The sequence below is a fragment of the Varroa jacobsoni genome, unplaced genomic scaffold, assembly GCF_002532875.2.
Source record: "Varroa jacobsoni isolate VJ856 unplaced genomic scaffold, vjacob_1.0 scaffold_1242, whole genome shotgun sequence".
NCBI lineage: Eukaryota > Metazoa > Arthropoda > Arachnida > Mesostigmata > Varroidae > Varroa > Varroa jacobsoni.
The window spans coordinates 34,202-50,526 of record NW_019214144.1 but is presented as its reverse complement, the minus strand read 5'-3'; the positions used below and the strand labels follow the sequence as shown (position 1 = coordinate 50,526).

Sequence of the window (16,325 nt, the reverse complement as noted above, 5' to 3'; positions counted from 1 at the left end):
ATAATTTTGTTTTTTCCGTACTATCGTATTCTCTGCTGTAATGGTGGACTATAGTTTTGCAGAGTCTCACCTATTTAATGCTACTCAGATACTGTACAATATCAAGTCAAATTGACACTTCATCAAGGAACGGTTTATCTTCTTTAGAGACGAATCTAACAGACAGGAGCCTATTATCGCAGGCAGTGTGCTATAAATACTGGCAATTCTATCTCGTGCAGCGTAAACGCCAGCCACGACATCATGGAATGATATTTGAATAATTATTTCAATTTATTTATGTCGTGCTTGACCGTATCGAAACTTCCTAGGAGGCGCAGAGATACGATGCGGCAATAACGACTACGTTCAATCTGATCATTTGTCCGGGTTCTACGAGAATATCACTTAATTCCAGAACCATTCAACTAAACGTCCGTTGGAGTATATGGTCCGCGTATACCTCTAAATAGAGCCGCTAAAACGACTATTGCTAAGATGACCAGGTTATCTTTACGTGTATATGGCCTATCGAAACAAGTTACTTCCGTATAGTATGCAGCCACGTATAAGCTAGTCTCTCTTCTGCCAAAAATTACTTGCAGTTTGAAATTTAGCGGAAGTATTATGACATTGACCTATGCCGATAGATAGGGATTTACAGAAAGTACAAGAATACATTCCAGGGAGTATTTTTAGGATAATCTTCATTCTCATTGTTACAACGATAGTCGATGTAATCTTTACAGTGGCGCCAATAGGGCTTTAAACAAATTTAGATATAGGCCCGCAATCCGTCGACAGTCTAAGAAAAATTGGCAACACTTTTTTTTCAAACAAAATACGAAAGCCTTATGCGAAGCGTCATTTAATGCAATAAGCTAATTACTACATACGTACCTGAAGCACCTGCAAGCATATAAGTGGCCTGTCCAGAGTCCACATGCAGTAACAACTTGAAGGCAACACGACAGTTCAACCACATGGCCCATTTCTCGGCAACCTTTATACCCCCATGGGGTGCTTCTTCGTACGCTAAAAATGCGTGTCGCCATTACGCAACTAGGTATTAAAATGCTGTTACTTTTAACTTAGCCGACCGATAAGAATGCGCTTGCAGATAAGAATCCTACAAAAAAGACAAGGCCCGATTTGGGTAGGACTTTTCTTGCGAAACTTTACTAGCCACGGCCGAAACAATGCCTAGTGGTCCTAACAAAGGACAAGAAACGAACAACAGCACACATGGGAATCAATATACGACTAGGAGCGAGCCTAAAGAAGAAAACAGACGACATCAGCGGCGCCTTTACCATCAACCAACTTAATAACCTGATCTCTATCTATTTCAGGATTATCACAGTAAAACAAGAGCTTAGAGCCTCGCTTAGTAATACATAAATCCGTTTAACCGTATACTGTATCTCGTAGCAGTGGAAGCCTATGCTAAAAATACTGAATTTGTCCAAGAGCTTCAGCAACGGCTTACAAGCCCCTGCCGCCAGGTTTCCCGTACGTCAAATATAAGTCGGGGCGCTGCAGGAAAAAAGCATTAACTACTGAGCCCATCTGGGATGACAGACGTATCAGTGGCTAGTTTCTCAGAATATTGTGATAGGAAATTCGAACACGAGATTCCGTGTAGAATTTTGATCTCTATAACTGCCCAGCTTCTCAACGTGATTTTTCTTCGAATGTGAAATAATCCAGAAAGACAATGCTCAATCAACTTTGCAGTACCTCTTATATTCAAAACCTCAACGACCCTATTCATATATATTTCAGGGAAGCCCAGGCAGCTTTACTAGTATATCTGCACAAGAAATACAGTGAGGTGCTCTATCCCTTCAACAGGACCATGAAGCTAAAAACTGTCCTTGAGAAAGTGAAACGGACCTTGAACAGAGCAGATACGACAATTGCATGGCTTAAGATGAGCAATAAGCTCAATCAAACACTAGCTTACAATAAAAGCTTTGTCTTTAATCAAATGCGTCCAACATGCAATGTGAAAAAATCAACAACTAAGCAATAGCATCTCTACTTAGACAACAGTAGTTAGTTAGCCTTCCAACATGGATCGACGAAACTGCCAATCAACCGTACGCGAAAAGTATTTTCCTAGTGGGTTGTGATCTTATCGAGCAAAACATTGACGAACCTTTTGGAAGTTTTTCGATAATATATGCTGTAGTGAATATTATATACAAAACTAGTAGAATTAGCTAAAATATTTTAGAGAATGATCTTATTCCTGCAGCTAAGGTAATGCTAGACGTCATATTTAGTAACTTCGCGTCTTCGCGCGAAGTACGCGCCAGTGTAAAAATAAGTCGACAGGCAGTCTGCAAATTACGGTAAGAAAAGTATAAACAATACCACTGCTTTTTCGTGATCTGATTCTGGTGAACATAACTGAACTACTTAAGTTATTTTGAGTCTCTTAAAATTGTATTATGTTTAACGCCGCAGCCAAGCATTCTCCATACCTAATAAAAAATAAAGATTCATCCGCACGTGGAAGATGCGATAATATTAAATTATGTCGTTATATGGGTATATATATCGTATCCCACCACAACTAGACTATTGTTCTCCAAATTCACGCATCACCACTGTTGAAAGAGATTTTTCTGGAAAAAAACGGATACAATATACGTGAAGTGCTAGCAATCCCTTTGCAGAGATTCGAACCTCCATCGGTCCTTTCACAGGAGGGACTGATGCAAAGTCTGTGTTATCGGACGAGGATAATCAAGGTTCGATGTACAATATCTTTGAAGTACTCAACATATGTGAATGACTCGACTATCCCTTAGATTAAAAGAAAAATGACTGGTAACTCACTCGGACGTCTGTTTTCTTTGTACACTGCTAAATTCCACCCGTTTGAGCTTAAAATAACGAAGTAGTAGGAGTTGGAAGTTGAAAGTTTGTCAGTCTCGGTCAGGAAGTCTAGTTGTAGTAAAATGCTTAACGATAGTTATTAGGCGGAACGAGTGATGTAACTTTTCCTCGTATTAGCATTTTCGTAAGTAATTAATATCGTCTGCGTAAACGAAGAGTACAAAGTAGTGTTGTATAAATAAAGGTACAATGATTATTGCAATATAAGCGCAATATAATTTTTTTGAAGAAAATCCTCGGCGCGTGTGTCCCGTCACGGAATGTATGCCTCTACTGATGTATAATAGATACATACGCTACGGTGATGACACGCAGTTATTACTAATTGTGTCTGATTAAATATTCGAAGCACACAGTTCGTCCAAAATAAATCGAGACCTAACTATTTGTTGGTCACTTCAAGCTTTTTATGCGCGTTTAGCAATAATTGCTCTAGTTTCTTTTCAGTTAAATCTATCAGCACTTCAATCTACATAGCTGATTTGGACCTTTAACAAAGCTTTCGCTCGCGCCTAAAGCTTAATTGGTTGACTGATTGAGGCGGTACCAGCGGGCTCAACAATGCACCACGCAGTATTCAAAAAGCACCGCCCGAACTTCGTTTACGCTCTCCGGAGATTGTCAATGCGAATTATCGATTACTTAGGCAATATTTTATTTGTCTTCATTTACCCATACAGCGTCACATACGTAAGTAGCTAGCGAATACGCTGGTAGTGTATCTCACTAGAATTCACTAATTACCCGCACTACCCTGTCAGATACTTCCTGAAAGCTTCACCCACGTTCGATACGAGGCACACTTAGTCTAGAATGATTCTCATAAAGCCATGATGTTTCGCTCGCTAAATTACCACCCATTTTAATAGAGTAATAAATAGGCACGCGATCTGCATCTTGATGAGCGACAAATTAAACATAATTAACTGAATTGCATTTATTTGCAATACTGAAACGTTTAGCAAAAATCTGTAGTACGTGAACGAACATTGAATTTATAGCCTTGTAAACGCTTGAAGTAAGTCGTCATTTTTTAAAATAATTTTTCAGTTTGTAAATTGTCTTCTGAGATTCGAAACTCGAGAACGGCCGTGCTAAAATGTTCTGCCGCGTGCAGCGCCCTCCTTCGCAAAAGAAGGGTCTAAATGGGAAACCAGTTATTGAAAGGCAACAGCTGTGCTTGTGTACGTAATTTTTTTTGGGAGGAAGTATTCTCAATGATATTGGGCTGTTACAAACGGATCCCCCGCGAATACTGAAATGGATTGTCTTCCGAACCACGGCAACAAACAAAATTTCGCTCGTGAATGCTTCTGTTTTCTTGAAACCTGTGAGTAAAACCGGCTGATAAGAAAAAACATTTTCTAGTCTCGGAAATTAAGCTGAATAGTCAAGTCTTTAACCTTGGAAGGTTACAGCACTACGGTACTTCATCAAAGATCAGTAAGATAAAAAGGCCTTAAAAGAGAGTGTGCGGATGGCGCAAACATATCATGAAAGAAAATTGGGTTGTTAACAATCAGTGAGAACGTAATAAGATGTCGGGACCCGAAGGACAAAAACGCATTGCTGCAAACTTAGGAGACTGTTCACGGAAACAGAGCTTGAAGCCAAAGACCTCTTTCAATCAAAGCTGGCATTTCATATGCAGCGTCTCACAGAATTATGATCCAAGTACTAGAAATCTGGGAACTAAGTAAATAATATGTCTCTCGTGAAATGACTCCAGGGCAATTGGGATTGCGTGTCTTGTGTTCCACGCGCAAATTGCCAAACTTTAGTTAACAAAAACCTGCCTGGAGCATGCGGCAACCATAGACGAGTCATGATTAAATCCCAACCGCTAGTCAAGGATGAATCCAGCGACAGAATGGCGTTGCCCTGAAGAAAAATTAAGTTCAGCGGAAGTGTCCAGTAAGTTTAAACGTTAGGTGATGGTAATTTTTATAAGGGACATCTGGGGCATCTGTTACTATAAAAGACCCGTCGAAAATAAAACAATGAATGCAGCCCACTATTTTGAGTCCCTCAAAAGATTCATGGACCTATAGCAAGGCAATCTAAAACACGCAGTTAGTTAGTTACCTGCTGGCATCGACAGCCTCTATTGCCATTTCTCAATTACCTTCCGAATTGAGCAAAGGATTACCCGACGTTGCCTTCAACGGGCCTATTCCACCGAACTAAGCCCGTGTGATTACCGGACTTTTCATGACATGAAATAGGTAACTGGTGGGTCAGCATATTTTACTACTGATTTACTTCTAGAAATCGTGTATAAAGAAATCACCACGGAAACGCGGACGGAAAATACACGACTGCGAAGAGGCTGTCAAAACTCTGGGAGATGCGCGTGAACAACAAAAAAGGAGTACCTCGAATAGGTATTACGACCACCATTTTAGCTTAATTAATTAAAAAGTTGTTCAGTTTCAAAGTCCGCCGGTGATTTGCTAGTTTAATTCATAAGTCAAGTTAAACAATGTTTTCTAAAGCAGTTGTGCCCAAATGGGGTTTTTAGCACTCTTCTATATAAATGGCGCAAAAATATATTTACAGATCCAGACATTAAGAAATCTTATTGAATATTCTGTAAATAAAGTGTAATTGCCGTCTTATCAGGGTTAGAGGACATAATTATTTAGTTAGCGTATCCCTTTTGAAAGGTCGTTTTACACCGAATGCAGTTTTCAGCAGTTATCCTTGAAAAGCCTGCTTAGCTTTCGTCCCTTATGACGACAAAGGTTATCAAACCTTCTTTTGAATTGTAGGGTTAGATGTGAAATCATCAACCGAAAGGAAGTTTTGCATTATTATGCCACGATTTGCAATTTTGGGGTAAATTCCCCCCGGATTGGGTTGCAGAAGCCTAAAAGCTGTCCGAATATAGCCTTGCGGACTTCGAGCACGCGGCTTGAAGTGTGCGGCGTTTTCAGTCAAACGCATCTATATGCAAATTCTATTCAGTCTGTCAATGAACCACTACCCTAAGATACGTCGCTGAGGAATCAATTAGAAAACGCAACTGAGGATTAACTTCAATTTCGGGTTTTCGAGTTCTCTTAGGCGGATGCGACTTTTCTTAACTAATTTAATTACAAAGCCAAAATTCTTGAAGCCCTCAGTCATCCTGCTAATGCTTCCAAATGCAACTTGTATATTCCGAGTAAAATTGCTTGGTTTTGTTCATGATAAAGAAACAGCCCCATAAGACGTTTTTACATATGTAAAGCAAATATGAGTAGAAAATATTAAAGAGCTCAGCACGGAGTCTTGATTGAATGTATTTGAAATAGTATCTTCTTAACGTAAAGCATAAGATGCCAACTTTATCACTGTTGAGATTTAAAGTTGTTCATTTTTTCACAAAAAAGTTAACTACTTCCGTTTGTATTGTATTTTTTTTCTGTTATACAGCTGTCTGTATGTATATTTGACAAATGAACATACATTTCACCGCAGCCTTTATTGATCTGCTAAAGAAAATTGAATAACGTATAACTTAAGTTAATGTCTACCCACGCACGGGTAATTTCACCCTAACCAGTAGCAGTCACTGCCATATTCGGCAGATTTTGATTGGCTTCCAGGCTTATGTTAATAGATCGGCTGTCGAAATGGGTATGCAATAAACTGATGCGATGAAGTTCCGCAACGCAGGATCATTTCTTGCGTCAATATAATTACGAATAAGGCAGATAAGAATGTTAAAGCTCTCATCCATTTAAAAAAATGGCATGCACTCCTACCGGTCAGTACTTCGAACAACATAAACACTGGATGCACAGAGCCAATCAAGCTTTCCTTATACAGCGCTTCCTTATTTCGTTTTCCAGATTCCAAAATGCCACCAACCTGAGAGCATTTAACGCTAAGGAAGCTTCGTGATATTAACCGTATGACGCCCGGCCGTCTAGGACGCATCCGTGCATGCTGTACGTCGTCCAAAAATAAACTTACCCATTAGCTACATGGCTAATATGCGAGAAATTGAAACAAAGATCCATGGGACAGCGTTATATCGTCAGTTCAAAGACGTACACGTTTTAGCAAATAGGAGCAATATAAATGTTGTTTGTGAAAATGTTAGGGAAAGGAACCCACATATTACCAGTCGGTACCCCGCCCACGAGTTTTATTAACTCGTCTGCTAGACCCTTGGTTATGACGATACAGTAGATCGATGAAAACAGTCATGCTCCTAATATCATGCGGTCGTTTCTTCTAATGACTCAGCATACGCATGATTGCCACTTTTAAATGGCTCACCGTGTATAATATCTTATTCTCCATTAATCATATTATGTCTTTATGACATTATATTCGTCTAATAAAAATAATAAACATTAATTTTATAATAATTAAAGATATCGACTGTTTAAAATCAGCATACGCGGCGGTAATTATCAATCGCCGTAGGACGATACCAATTTTTCGTTTTCAACGTATCCTTCTTATTCAGCTGTAAGGTGACGTCTACTTATGAAACTGAACATTTTAGAAATAGAAATTCGACTTCTTCCTATAATGATTCTAATTTAGAAAATAAAATAAGATTGTTTTTCTTGGGAGGAGGAGGGGGGGGGGGCAAACGTCTGCTTGTTTTAGCCCTTAGCTTAATTCCGTATAAATGGTTTTTCACAGGACAGCTGCCTGCGGTAGGTGACAAGTTGCTCCGTGACAGTGGTAGCGAGGGTTTGAAGAAGACAAATAACGTCGATCATTCGTTTGAGAAGGAACTAACAACTTTAGGCGAAAGCTTAGCGGCCAATGACAGGGAAAGTTGATCTGAACTGAAACAGGCTATCAATCAGTTGGTATATGGCTAAATGACATTATACAAAGCTGAACGATAAGCTCAGTCTGTTAATTCGTAATGAGATCAGTTACTAGTAGTATCTTTACCGGTGAAGACTATTGTGCAGGCGCCCTGAAAAGAAAATTGTCAAGTTCTACCGTGAATCTCTGTAAGTAGTTCTAGTAGTAGTGTACTTAAGTATCCATGAACAGTGTCCTGGGTCTTCCCTACAGCATATGTTCTATTCGAGTACATAAATATTTAAAGCGTTCTACAGTTAAGTTACATATATTTATAAAACTATGGACAAATTGCATGTGAAATTAAGTTTGCTTACATTTAAACTTACGACAGTTGTTTTGCAGTTCAGCTTAAACATTACAAACGTTCCAGTTATTCGAAAGACGACTTTTTAGCAAATAAATAGAGTGCTCACAATACGGTAGCGGTCACGGGCCGTCTAATCTATCCGCGCGAGTGCTTATTATATTTTTCCTTTTATCAAGCTGTTTTACTAGAATGATTGATTAAATCGCGTTCCATTGTGTGTTACTTGTAAGCCGTTTGATTCCCTATAGAGCTATCATCTAGGCGTCCTTTTTGGCAGCATTCATATCGCCTCCAGAATGCCAATGTCCTTCATAGATATTTGGTCGCTGGGGTTTTGGTCACAATGTTCTGTATATTGCTTGCTATCGTTTTTTTAATTTAAGTTGGAACACGAATTAGCCGGCAAGATATTGTCGTTCAGGTTACCGAATCAACATATAAATACAGCAAAAAAAAATCAAATGGATCAAACTGCGTATCCAGCGTGTCCGAGGAGTGTTCTAATATACGAGCCAACAAGAACGGCCAATGCACAAAAATCGCCAACGACAGTTCCTCATCGATGGCTTACGTCAAACCAATGCGATGGAGGAAAACAGGCGGCAGAATACAAATTTAATGTTCATGAACGGTGAAAACGTCAACAAGAATATATTAAGGTTCGATGAAATCTGTAAGATGCTTAATTTCACCCAACTAGACCCATATATATTAGTTTACAACTATTCAGAATTTGGCTTACGTGGATCATATTGAATTTTGTTCTAGACAAAGCAACCTAAGGCTGCCGACAATATTGTGCTTCGACACGGGACGAACTACAGAACCGTAAGTTATTGAAACTGTATAACCCGAAAAAAATGGACACCCACACAAAAAACAGAAACACGACGCCCGCACTTGCTTATAGTAACCGAAACGATCCTGCGGACTGTGATAGACCCACTGGTGGAACAATACACTTGAAAGAAGACATGTTCTACAGTATTATTAATATTATCGAACCAAATAATACCCGCCTTATATATCCCCATGAGTTGCAAAAGCATTTTATGAAACAACCGGCTTTTACCTGTATATCCAAAAACCTAAAATTTTGCTCCTTTAACTTCTGAAGCAAGCTCCATTTCATCTACAGTGTGATGGCAAAGGAAAGCTAGTGTTTGCTTATTATAGCGAAATGGTAGATAAAGACCCACGGGGTTTACATGCCCGAATGATTTCAAATATTAATTTTCCTTTGAACGCGAGGCAAATCAGAAGATGAAACGCTCAGAAATAGCTGCTTTCCGTTGTTTCACTACAGCGTAGCTTTTTAAACTGTTCGAATATGTAATATGGGCCATCACCCGTTTGAGACGATCCAACAATTTAATGTGTAATGGACTTACTTTTCGAATTTACATAGAAGGCCCGTTATCATTCTTGTTTGTTATAGCCGTTTAAGGTTGTCGAGAATCATTTTTTGTTTTTAGTCAAAGGTCGTATATGGACTCGGTCTATAAAACGGCACCCGCTTGTATTAGGCAAACGCGTACCATTCGAAGTCCGTAAAGGCAACACATTACTTAAATTGCATGGATACAATATGAGCAGACAATATAAACACTGATGAGTACATCCTCTGTGTTTTGCTATAATATGATACGGTTTATCATGTGTATATCCGTAGAGTGAATTGTTCGAGCTTTTTCTTATAATAATGTATTTATTCAAGCTAGACAAGCGTCCGAGCTTCTTGGAGTTTGGCAGGAACGTGTAACACTAAAAAATTACCAGGATATATGCAAATGTTCTTCATATTTGTCTAGCTTTTTTTGGCAATATCGAGTAGTATAGGGCTTGGACCGCTGTGACGAGATTTCAACAGTATGTGCCAGTACTTTTTCAACCAGATTTCTTGAACTCACATAGTGATATATGAATATGCCGTGACTACGTATGGATACCTGTTGAAAGTAGTTTCAAAAAATCTAATGAATTTAGTGCGGGCTCATTTTCTGGCAGAACGGCGGTTGCGGAAAAGTATCGCTCCTTATGTGATTTCAATGCAACATGTCTCTTGAAAAATGAACCGAGCCTCAGGAGTTTACGTCGTCCCGCTAATTTAAATAGAATAATAGCTATTTATAACCATTGTTTTTGACGTTTCGTCAATATAGCAGGTCAGTTACATGGTGAGCCATGCCTTTCCTAGGCTAGTAATTATCGACTATATTCGTTTGGTACGTATAAGTCATCGAAACGTTCGCAAGTATTTGTCGTCGCACCTTCTAAAGATCTTCCAGCCGGAAAGAGATTATTCCTCGATCGGATAGCGGCTGATGGGCGCGTTCTATTTTGTAGCCGTGGGCAGCACAAGTAATCGTTCCCATCGTCGTGTGGTGGCCGTTTGCTCATCTCGCGCGGGCTGAGCGGTTCGTTTGCGTTTTTGTAAGGAAAGATCTCGAGAGAAAGAGCTGCCGCTGCTGCTTGTCGCTGTTACTGCTTTCAACGTTCTGCCGTTGCCGATTGGGTTCTGATGGAATATCCAGATAAAAAAAGAAAGAGCTTGGAGGTGGAAAATATATTTAGATAGCGAATATATTTAGATAGGCTTTGAAACGGGTCGTCGGGGGGAGATCGTTGTGTTCGATGGGGAAACGAGTAAACACAATGTCTTTCGAACGCTCGTAGCCCCTCTTTGGCTCGTGTGAGTTAGTGTTGCTGCTGCTGCTAGTGAACGAAAAAGAGCCCAGTTTCCAAGAAGCTCTCCGGTACCTATCATCGAAGGCTCACCCAAATGGGGCCCAAAAGAAGTTATTTTTTTTTAAATATCCGCGATGAAGAAGAAAACGAACGTTTTAATTTACTGTCGTTTAATATCGAATAGAACCAGGGGTGGTGAACGGGCCGTATTACGCTGCAGCCAATTGATCTATCGACCTCTCACATATAGATTATATGTAATAATTTTGGTCAGGCGCTATTATTTTAGCTTTTTAATAGATTAGCCTTGTGCAAAGGTACACCTAAGCATTATAGGAATAGCCGGTCTACAACTGGTTTAATTCAGCTCGAATCTAAATAAAACACATTGCTACAGTGGCACAAAACAAGTAATAAATAAAAACAAAGGGCCTGCGCCAATATCCAAAACTATTTACAACGATGCCGAAGTACCTAATCTAAAATGTGATACATTCTAGTAAACACGTGTCAATAACTTGTTTTCACTTACGAACGTAAACGATATTTAAATGCCCAGATATCAGTTAAGGAACTTTACGGGAACCGCTACTCAAATTGCAGTTTTTTTCGCGTCTGTTGTACGAGTTTGGCAGCATTCTTGAGTAAATACTATTTGTTTTCGAATTCCAGCTTTCTAAAAAACCTTTGCAATATTTTATTATGGTTTTGTGACAATTTCTGTTTTCTTTATTAAATTTAAATTCCGGCAAATGCCTTTCGAGTCTTCGGGTAAATTAAAAAAGGCGGTCACCTAGGAAAATTGTAGCAGTATTATGAAGCTTACGCAGTTAACTTTAATAGTGGTGAAAAAAAAAGTACCTCTCCACGATTTAGACATGTGCGTCGAGACTCTGACGACTTACTTCACTTTCAATTTCATTGGCTATACCTGGTAGTGCTAATGTACTTTGCGGTATCTTGACCGAAGGGTTCATTCGTTTACTAACACCAGCCGGTAGCCCTAATGCGATTGGCATTCCTTACGTCAGCGTATTATCTATAGCCGCTTTGACTAAAATTGCTATATTTCGTATACATATAAAATACGATGCCTTACCGAACAGACAGGGACATTCGTTTCGCGTAAGCGACCCACTTATCTGGACTCTGCATACAAATCACGTTGTTGTTACCGTTCAAAGAAGGTCAAGAATGACCGAAACGAAGATTAAATTCCATGACAAGCAGAAAACACATGAGATTCTCAAGAGCCATTATAAGAATGAAGGCGTCGGAGCTTTTTGTTTCGTCGCAAAAGTTCGCGAAGTTGCTACACGAAAAAAAGTTCTTGCGGACGGGCGGAAGAGTCGTGGGATACAGCAGATCGTTGAACGGGTGAAAACCCCACGACCAAGTGAAATAAGAGGAAGCAAAAAAGTTTAAGGTTTTGTATGAGATGGAAAACCGCGTTCATTTTCATAAATAATGGGCCAGTCGCATTCCGAAATACCTCACGTACGGAGTTCGATATTAAACCTTTGCGTGTCATAGCCTAGCGTACAGCTACGTACTTTAAAATATTGAGGTAGCCAGATAGATTGTGATACCCATGTCCTGTCTGCACAACGAATACAGATGGCCACCTTGAAACAAGGGAAACGTCAGCGAAGAAGCTTTTCATTCAAGCGGACTCTTTTTAAAAAAAGAGCACGACGCAATTGCTGACTTCATCGTTGCTTCTTTATTGAACGATATTTGGCTGAAATGCAAGTTCACTTTCGGTGCCATGCATACTAGAAAATGAGATCTCAATTATATTTAACGGTTAGTGCACGCCTACAGTAACAAGAACGGAAGTCGCAGAATTGCATTAAATAACGAACACTTCCTGAAAAGCTTCCGATACGACATCGAATACTGACAATATTATGGCAACTTTGTTAAAATAAGGAACGTACATTAATTTAAATAGATACTTCAGATTGTACCAGGTTGTTGTATTCGCTTCTCTAGGGCTGGCAATAATTTATTCCTATTCGTTGCTACGGATTTTCGTTTCACACAGCCCGCGATCACGCGCAAGGAGTCATCACTGATAGACATAGTCCTTCACCGGCTCCGTTTCTCTTATACGGCTCCGTTCAGTAAATTTCTGTCGTTCAATGGTTGCGTTTGTTCCTTGCTTTCGCTGGCGAACTTGTGTTCACTTATAAAACCGTCACTGGAATGATCCCTGTCAGATTTATTTTCGACAAATTCGTATATTCGCTCAATTCCTTTCTTCGGTCTGCCAGCTCGTTTTTTAGGAGTATCACCGCCCTTGAGAGGTGCGAAACCTATAGGCTGCAGCAGTGGGCGGTAGGTGGTACATCCCCGATTGGCAATTAGCCGCGCTCTCACATCACCCAAACGTGCATTAATTACCTTAAAAAAAAATAAGTGACATCATTGCATTAGGCGTAGAGATAAGGCTCAGTTGCCTCCATCATTGGACTCTTTATCTCTTTACGTTATAACAATATGCATAGCTACCCGACTAACCTTTTTTGCATGAAGTATCGTTTTTAGCGCTTTCGTTCTGGATACTTCGTGGTGATTCGATTTACAGTCGCCTCTGGGGCCTTCCTGCAATGCGCTTGCGCTTGCGCTTGCCTTCGAAACCTGGCCATCGGTGCCGTCAAACAGAGCTTTCTGCTGAGGTAGCGGTCTGAAGACGACGATCTCATCGTATTTTTCTTCGCGGACAAAAGGCACGTACGACCAGTCATCCGCGCTGTGGTGCCCACTTTGTTCCGGAGTGTGGTAGGCCACTAGTCGTAGGTCGTGCGACAGGACCAGAGGCTTCGTGGCGAGCGAATCATGGAAGTATATTCGAATTTTGACAGCGAATTCGCCCCAACCGGTACGGCTCACCATGAAGGGCGGATTACTTACTGACTCGTTCCTATAGTGTGGCTCCAACACGAACACAATCTGAAAGCGCAAGCTAACGAGGTGATGTATGAAAAAATATTAGACATAAACCTGCCATTTTGATATATAAATATATTCAAAAACTATTGTCACCATAAGAATAGTATTAATTTTGCCGATGTCAATATTTGCACTCTTTTAGGTGAGCACGTATATAAAAGCGTTTATGGACCAACGACCGACCTGGTCATCTATGCACCGTTTCTCAGTTATACTAGTAAAATGTGATAAATTAAATTGGTTGTATCGAACTTCGCGGCCGCTGTGATGCTTCTTCGAACCACATCTCTGACGAGCAATATGCAAAATTAAATGTTGTGCATTACCTTCCGGATGATCTTCGCCAGCGCAGCTGTCTCATACTCTTTGTACGCTCGGACGTAAACTGTCCAGCGATGTGTGTGTCCCTCGGGCAACTGGGGAAGATGACTTGCCTCTGCCACGTACTGAGCTTCGTTTCCGTATATGATGGATAGACTGCACTCTTCATCACCTGGAGGTTGCGTTCTCAAACTCGACGAATAGGAATCTAGAGATTTGCTCTTACTCAAGTCCGCCGCTGAATCGCAAGCTGGGTTATTTAAAGTAAACGTAGAGGGGGATTGATTTTTTGAAAACTGTGCTATTTTGCAGTCATTTGACATAGCCACAACCCTAACCGACACATTCGAACCTGACATATCACAGTCAATGTTTTCCGAGGGGTAAGACATGTGAGCATCTAACTGAAAAAGCAAACCTCACCGTGATGAAGGTGCACTCTAGTAACTTAGCATCTAACACAGGGTGAAACGACGACAATGTGACAGTAACGAACATTGGCATTCAAGTTTCATTACAGTGACTGTCACATCGTCGTCGTATTCTCTATGAACAGACTTAATGAACGCATTGTGCGATCAATTTTACTTATCTGGAAGCACATCGAAAGCAATCCATCGTCTGCTAACGTTTAGTACTTTTATATCAGGCGCAGAAATAATTCAGCGCACCTTCACCATAGCGCGTTTGGATTTCTTAGTTAGATGCTCCTTTGGAAAATATCGACTGTGATATGTCAGGCTCGAGTGTGTCGATCAGAGTTGTGGCAATGTCAAATGACGGCAAGATAGCACAATTTTCAAACAATTAGGCCGGATTCGAACACTAGGCAACTAGTCCAAACGTACGGAACATATGAGGCGCTTAATGCTGGCATAGACGAACAGTAACGTTTATAATCCTTATAAAACTCATACCGGGAAACGTTGTATATTTTTGCATACAAAAGTGAGATTGAAGAGCGCTTGTTCAAACCGTGAAGTATAGTGCCCGTACTAGAGATGCTAGCTTAAAAAGCTAAAGCTCCTGTGCGCGGGAAAATATATGCTGCGACATGGTCATTGTACCTTATATTAATGCAATTATGTTCTGTAAGGAAATTATGCAGAAAAATTATCTACCCTTCGAAGCAACCAATTCATATGGTGGATAGCTACCCTAGAGTGAACACGTTCCACTGTTAAGTGCTAAAGTACTACTACTGTCATTTTACAAACCTTAGTTTTAAAAGCATATAGCATAAGCTTAAATATTATTCAGCGGAGTGTTTGAAGAGAGAAGCGTTTCTTCGAAAGAAGATTCGACAAGTATGAAGTGTTATAGGTGATTGTATACAGCCAGTAAGTATTGAGATACTCTAAAGTAGAATTATGGCAGAAAAAGGACGTTTATACCAACGCACTTTTGGGACTGGGGATCCTATTTGTATTAATCATTACATTACCAATCGGTGGGTCGTGCGTACGCGTCATGTAGAACATTCCATTAGATTTTGTAAAAACTAGCATGTATTAGAAGCGATCGAATTTTTTATTATATCTATGGGCAACGATCGAAGAAATAAAACGGGACAAATAGGACGGAGACCGCCGCAATTAATCGAACCGAAAACCATTGTAAACCAAAATATGGCGTGGAAGTCTGCTGTACGTGCCAGCTACATTTCATCGATCCGCGTTATGATATGACAGCGCGTGACATATTTGATACAATTGTTATTCATTCTTTATTAGTTTAGACGTCCGAATCACCTTTGCGTACAAAGTCTTGCAATGATTGATTAATCAATCGTATTTTTTGGGCAACTCAAAAACATCATCGCTGAAGTCCGTTTTGTTCATCGGTGTTTATTTCTACTATGAATCGACCATTCTTTTTCAACGTGCATACAACACAGCCTTCGATATCATACTACCTTTGCAAATTTCCCAGCTAGCTATACATTGCATGTTTGCGACTGTAGCTATGCATGATAAAGATGAAGGCATAACGAAAACATGGTTTACGAAACGAAAATAGTCCCATTTAAAGCAACATTACGTGGCACTACAAACAAGCTATATTGCTCGAGTTACTAACCAGATTGTATGCCCTTCGTTTATTTTTTTGTTAAGCATATACATGATATATATATCATTACTTGAACGAATCGCATGCACAAACAGCAGAACTAGCTGTATTACTACATAAAAATGAACCTTTCTGACAAAAAAACGATGGAAGGTGCAAAAAAATTCAGTTCTGCTCCTTACCATGCCCGCGCCTTACTTTTGCAAGCTAAGGCGCCGAAGCAACCTGTGACCTACTATTATAGTATCTCGGACTATCATCAAGATACACGGTCTTA

General features: G+C 40.0%; 1 protein-coding gene and 1 long non-coding RNA gene across 3 annotated transcripts; one reads left to right on the top strand and one right to left on the bottom strand.

Annotated features, from left to right (window-relative positions):
- The first annotated feature begins 5,180 nt into the window (after positions 1–5,180).
- On the top strand, positions 5,181–7,252 carry LOC147752465 (uncharacterized). The gene is made up of 2 exons (XR_015314012.1): positions 5,181–5,270; positions 6,723–7,252. It is a non-coding gene; the product is annotated as an uncharacterized LOC147752465 (long non-coding RNA).
- Positions 7,253–11,356: 4,104 nt separating this feature from the next.
- LOC111267925 (uncharacterized) lies at positions 11,357–15,687 on the bottom strand. Of its 2 annotated transcripts, none has more exons than XM_022846520.2 (3): positions 13,984–15,687; positions 13,226–13,657; positions 11,357–13,108 (listed from the first exon to the last, which is right to left on the bottom strand). In XM_022846520.2, exons 1-3 carry the CDS (start codon positions 14,368–14,370, stop codon positions 12,812–12,814), a joined length of 1,116 nt encoding a protein of 371 aa, XP_022702255.1. In that variant the 5' UTR covers positions 14,371–15,687; the 3' UTR covers positions 11,357–12,811. The 2 variants fall into 2 exon arrangements, with proteins under 2 accessions (XP_022702255.1, XP_022702257.1); XM_022846522.2 differs by having other exon boundaries at positions 13,226–13,670; positions 13,984–14,274.
- Between the last annotated feature and the right edge of the window lie 638 nt (positions 15,688–16,325).

What these genes read in the sequence shown, in the direction of transcription:
- LOC111267925 (XM_022846520.2), bottom strand. Translation starts at nt 14,370, where the DNA reads ATGTCTTACCCCTCGGAAAACATTGACTGTGATATGTCAGGTTCGAAT. An exon ending in TGGCGAAGATCATCCGGAAG is followed by an intron (nt 13,658 to 13,983) that starts GTAATGCACAAC and finishes TTGCGCTTTCAG; the next exon opens with ATTGTGTTCGTGTTGGAGCC. An exon ending in CGATACTTCATGCAAAAAAG is followed by an intron (nt 13,109 to 13,225) that starts GTTAGTCGGGTA and finishes TTTTTTTTTAAG; the next exon opens with GTAATTAATGCACGTTTGGG.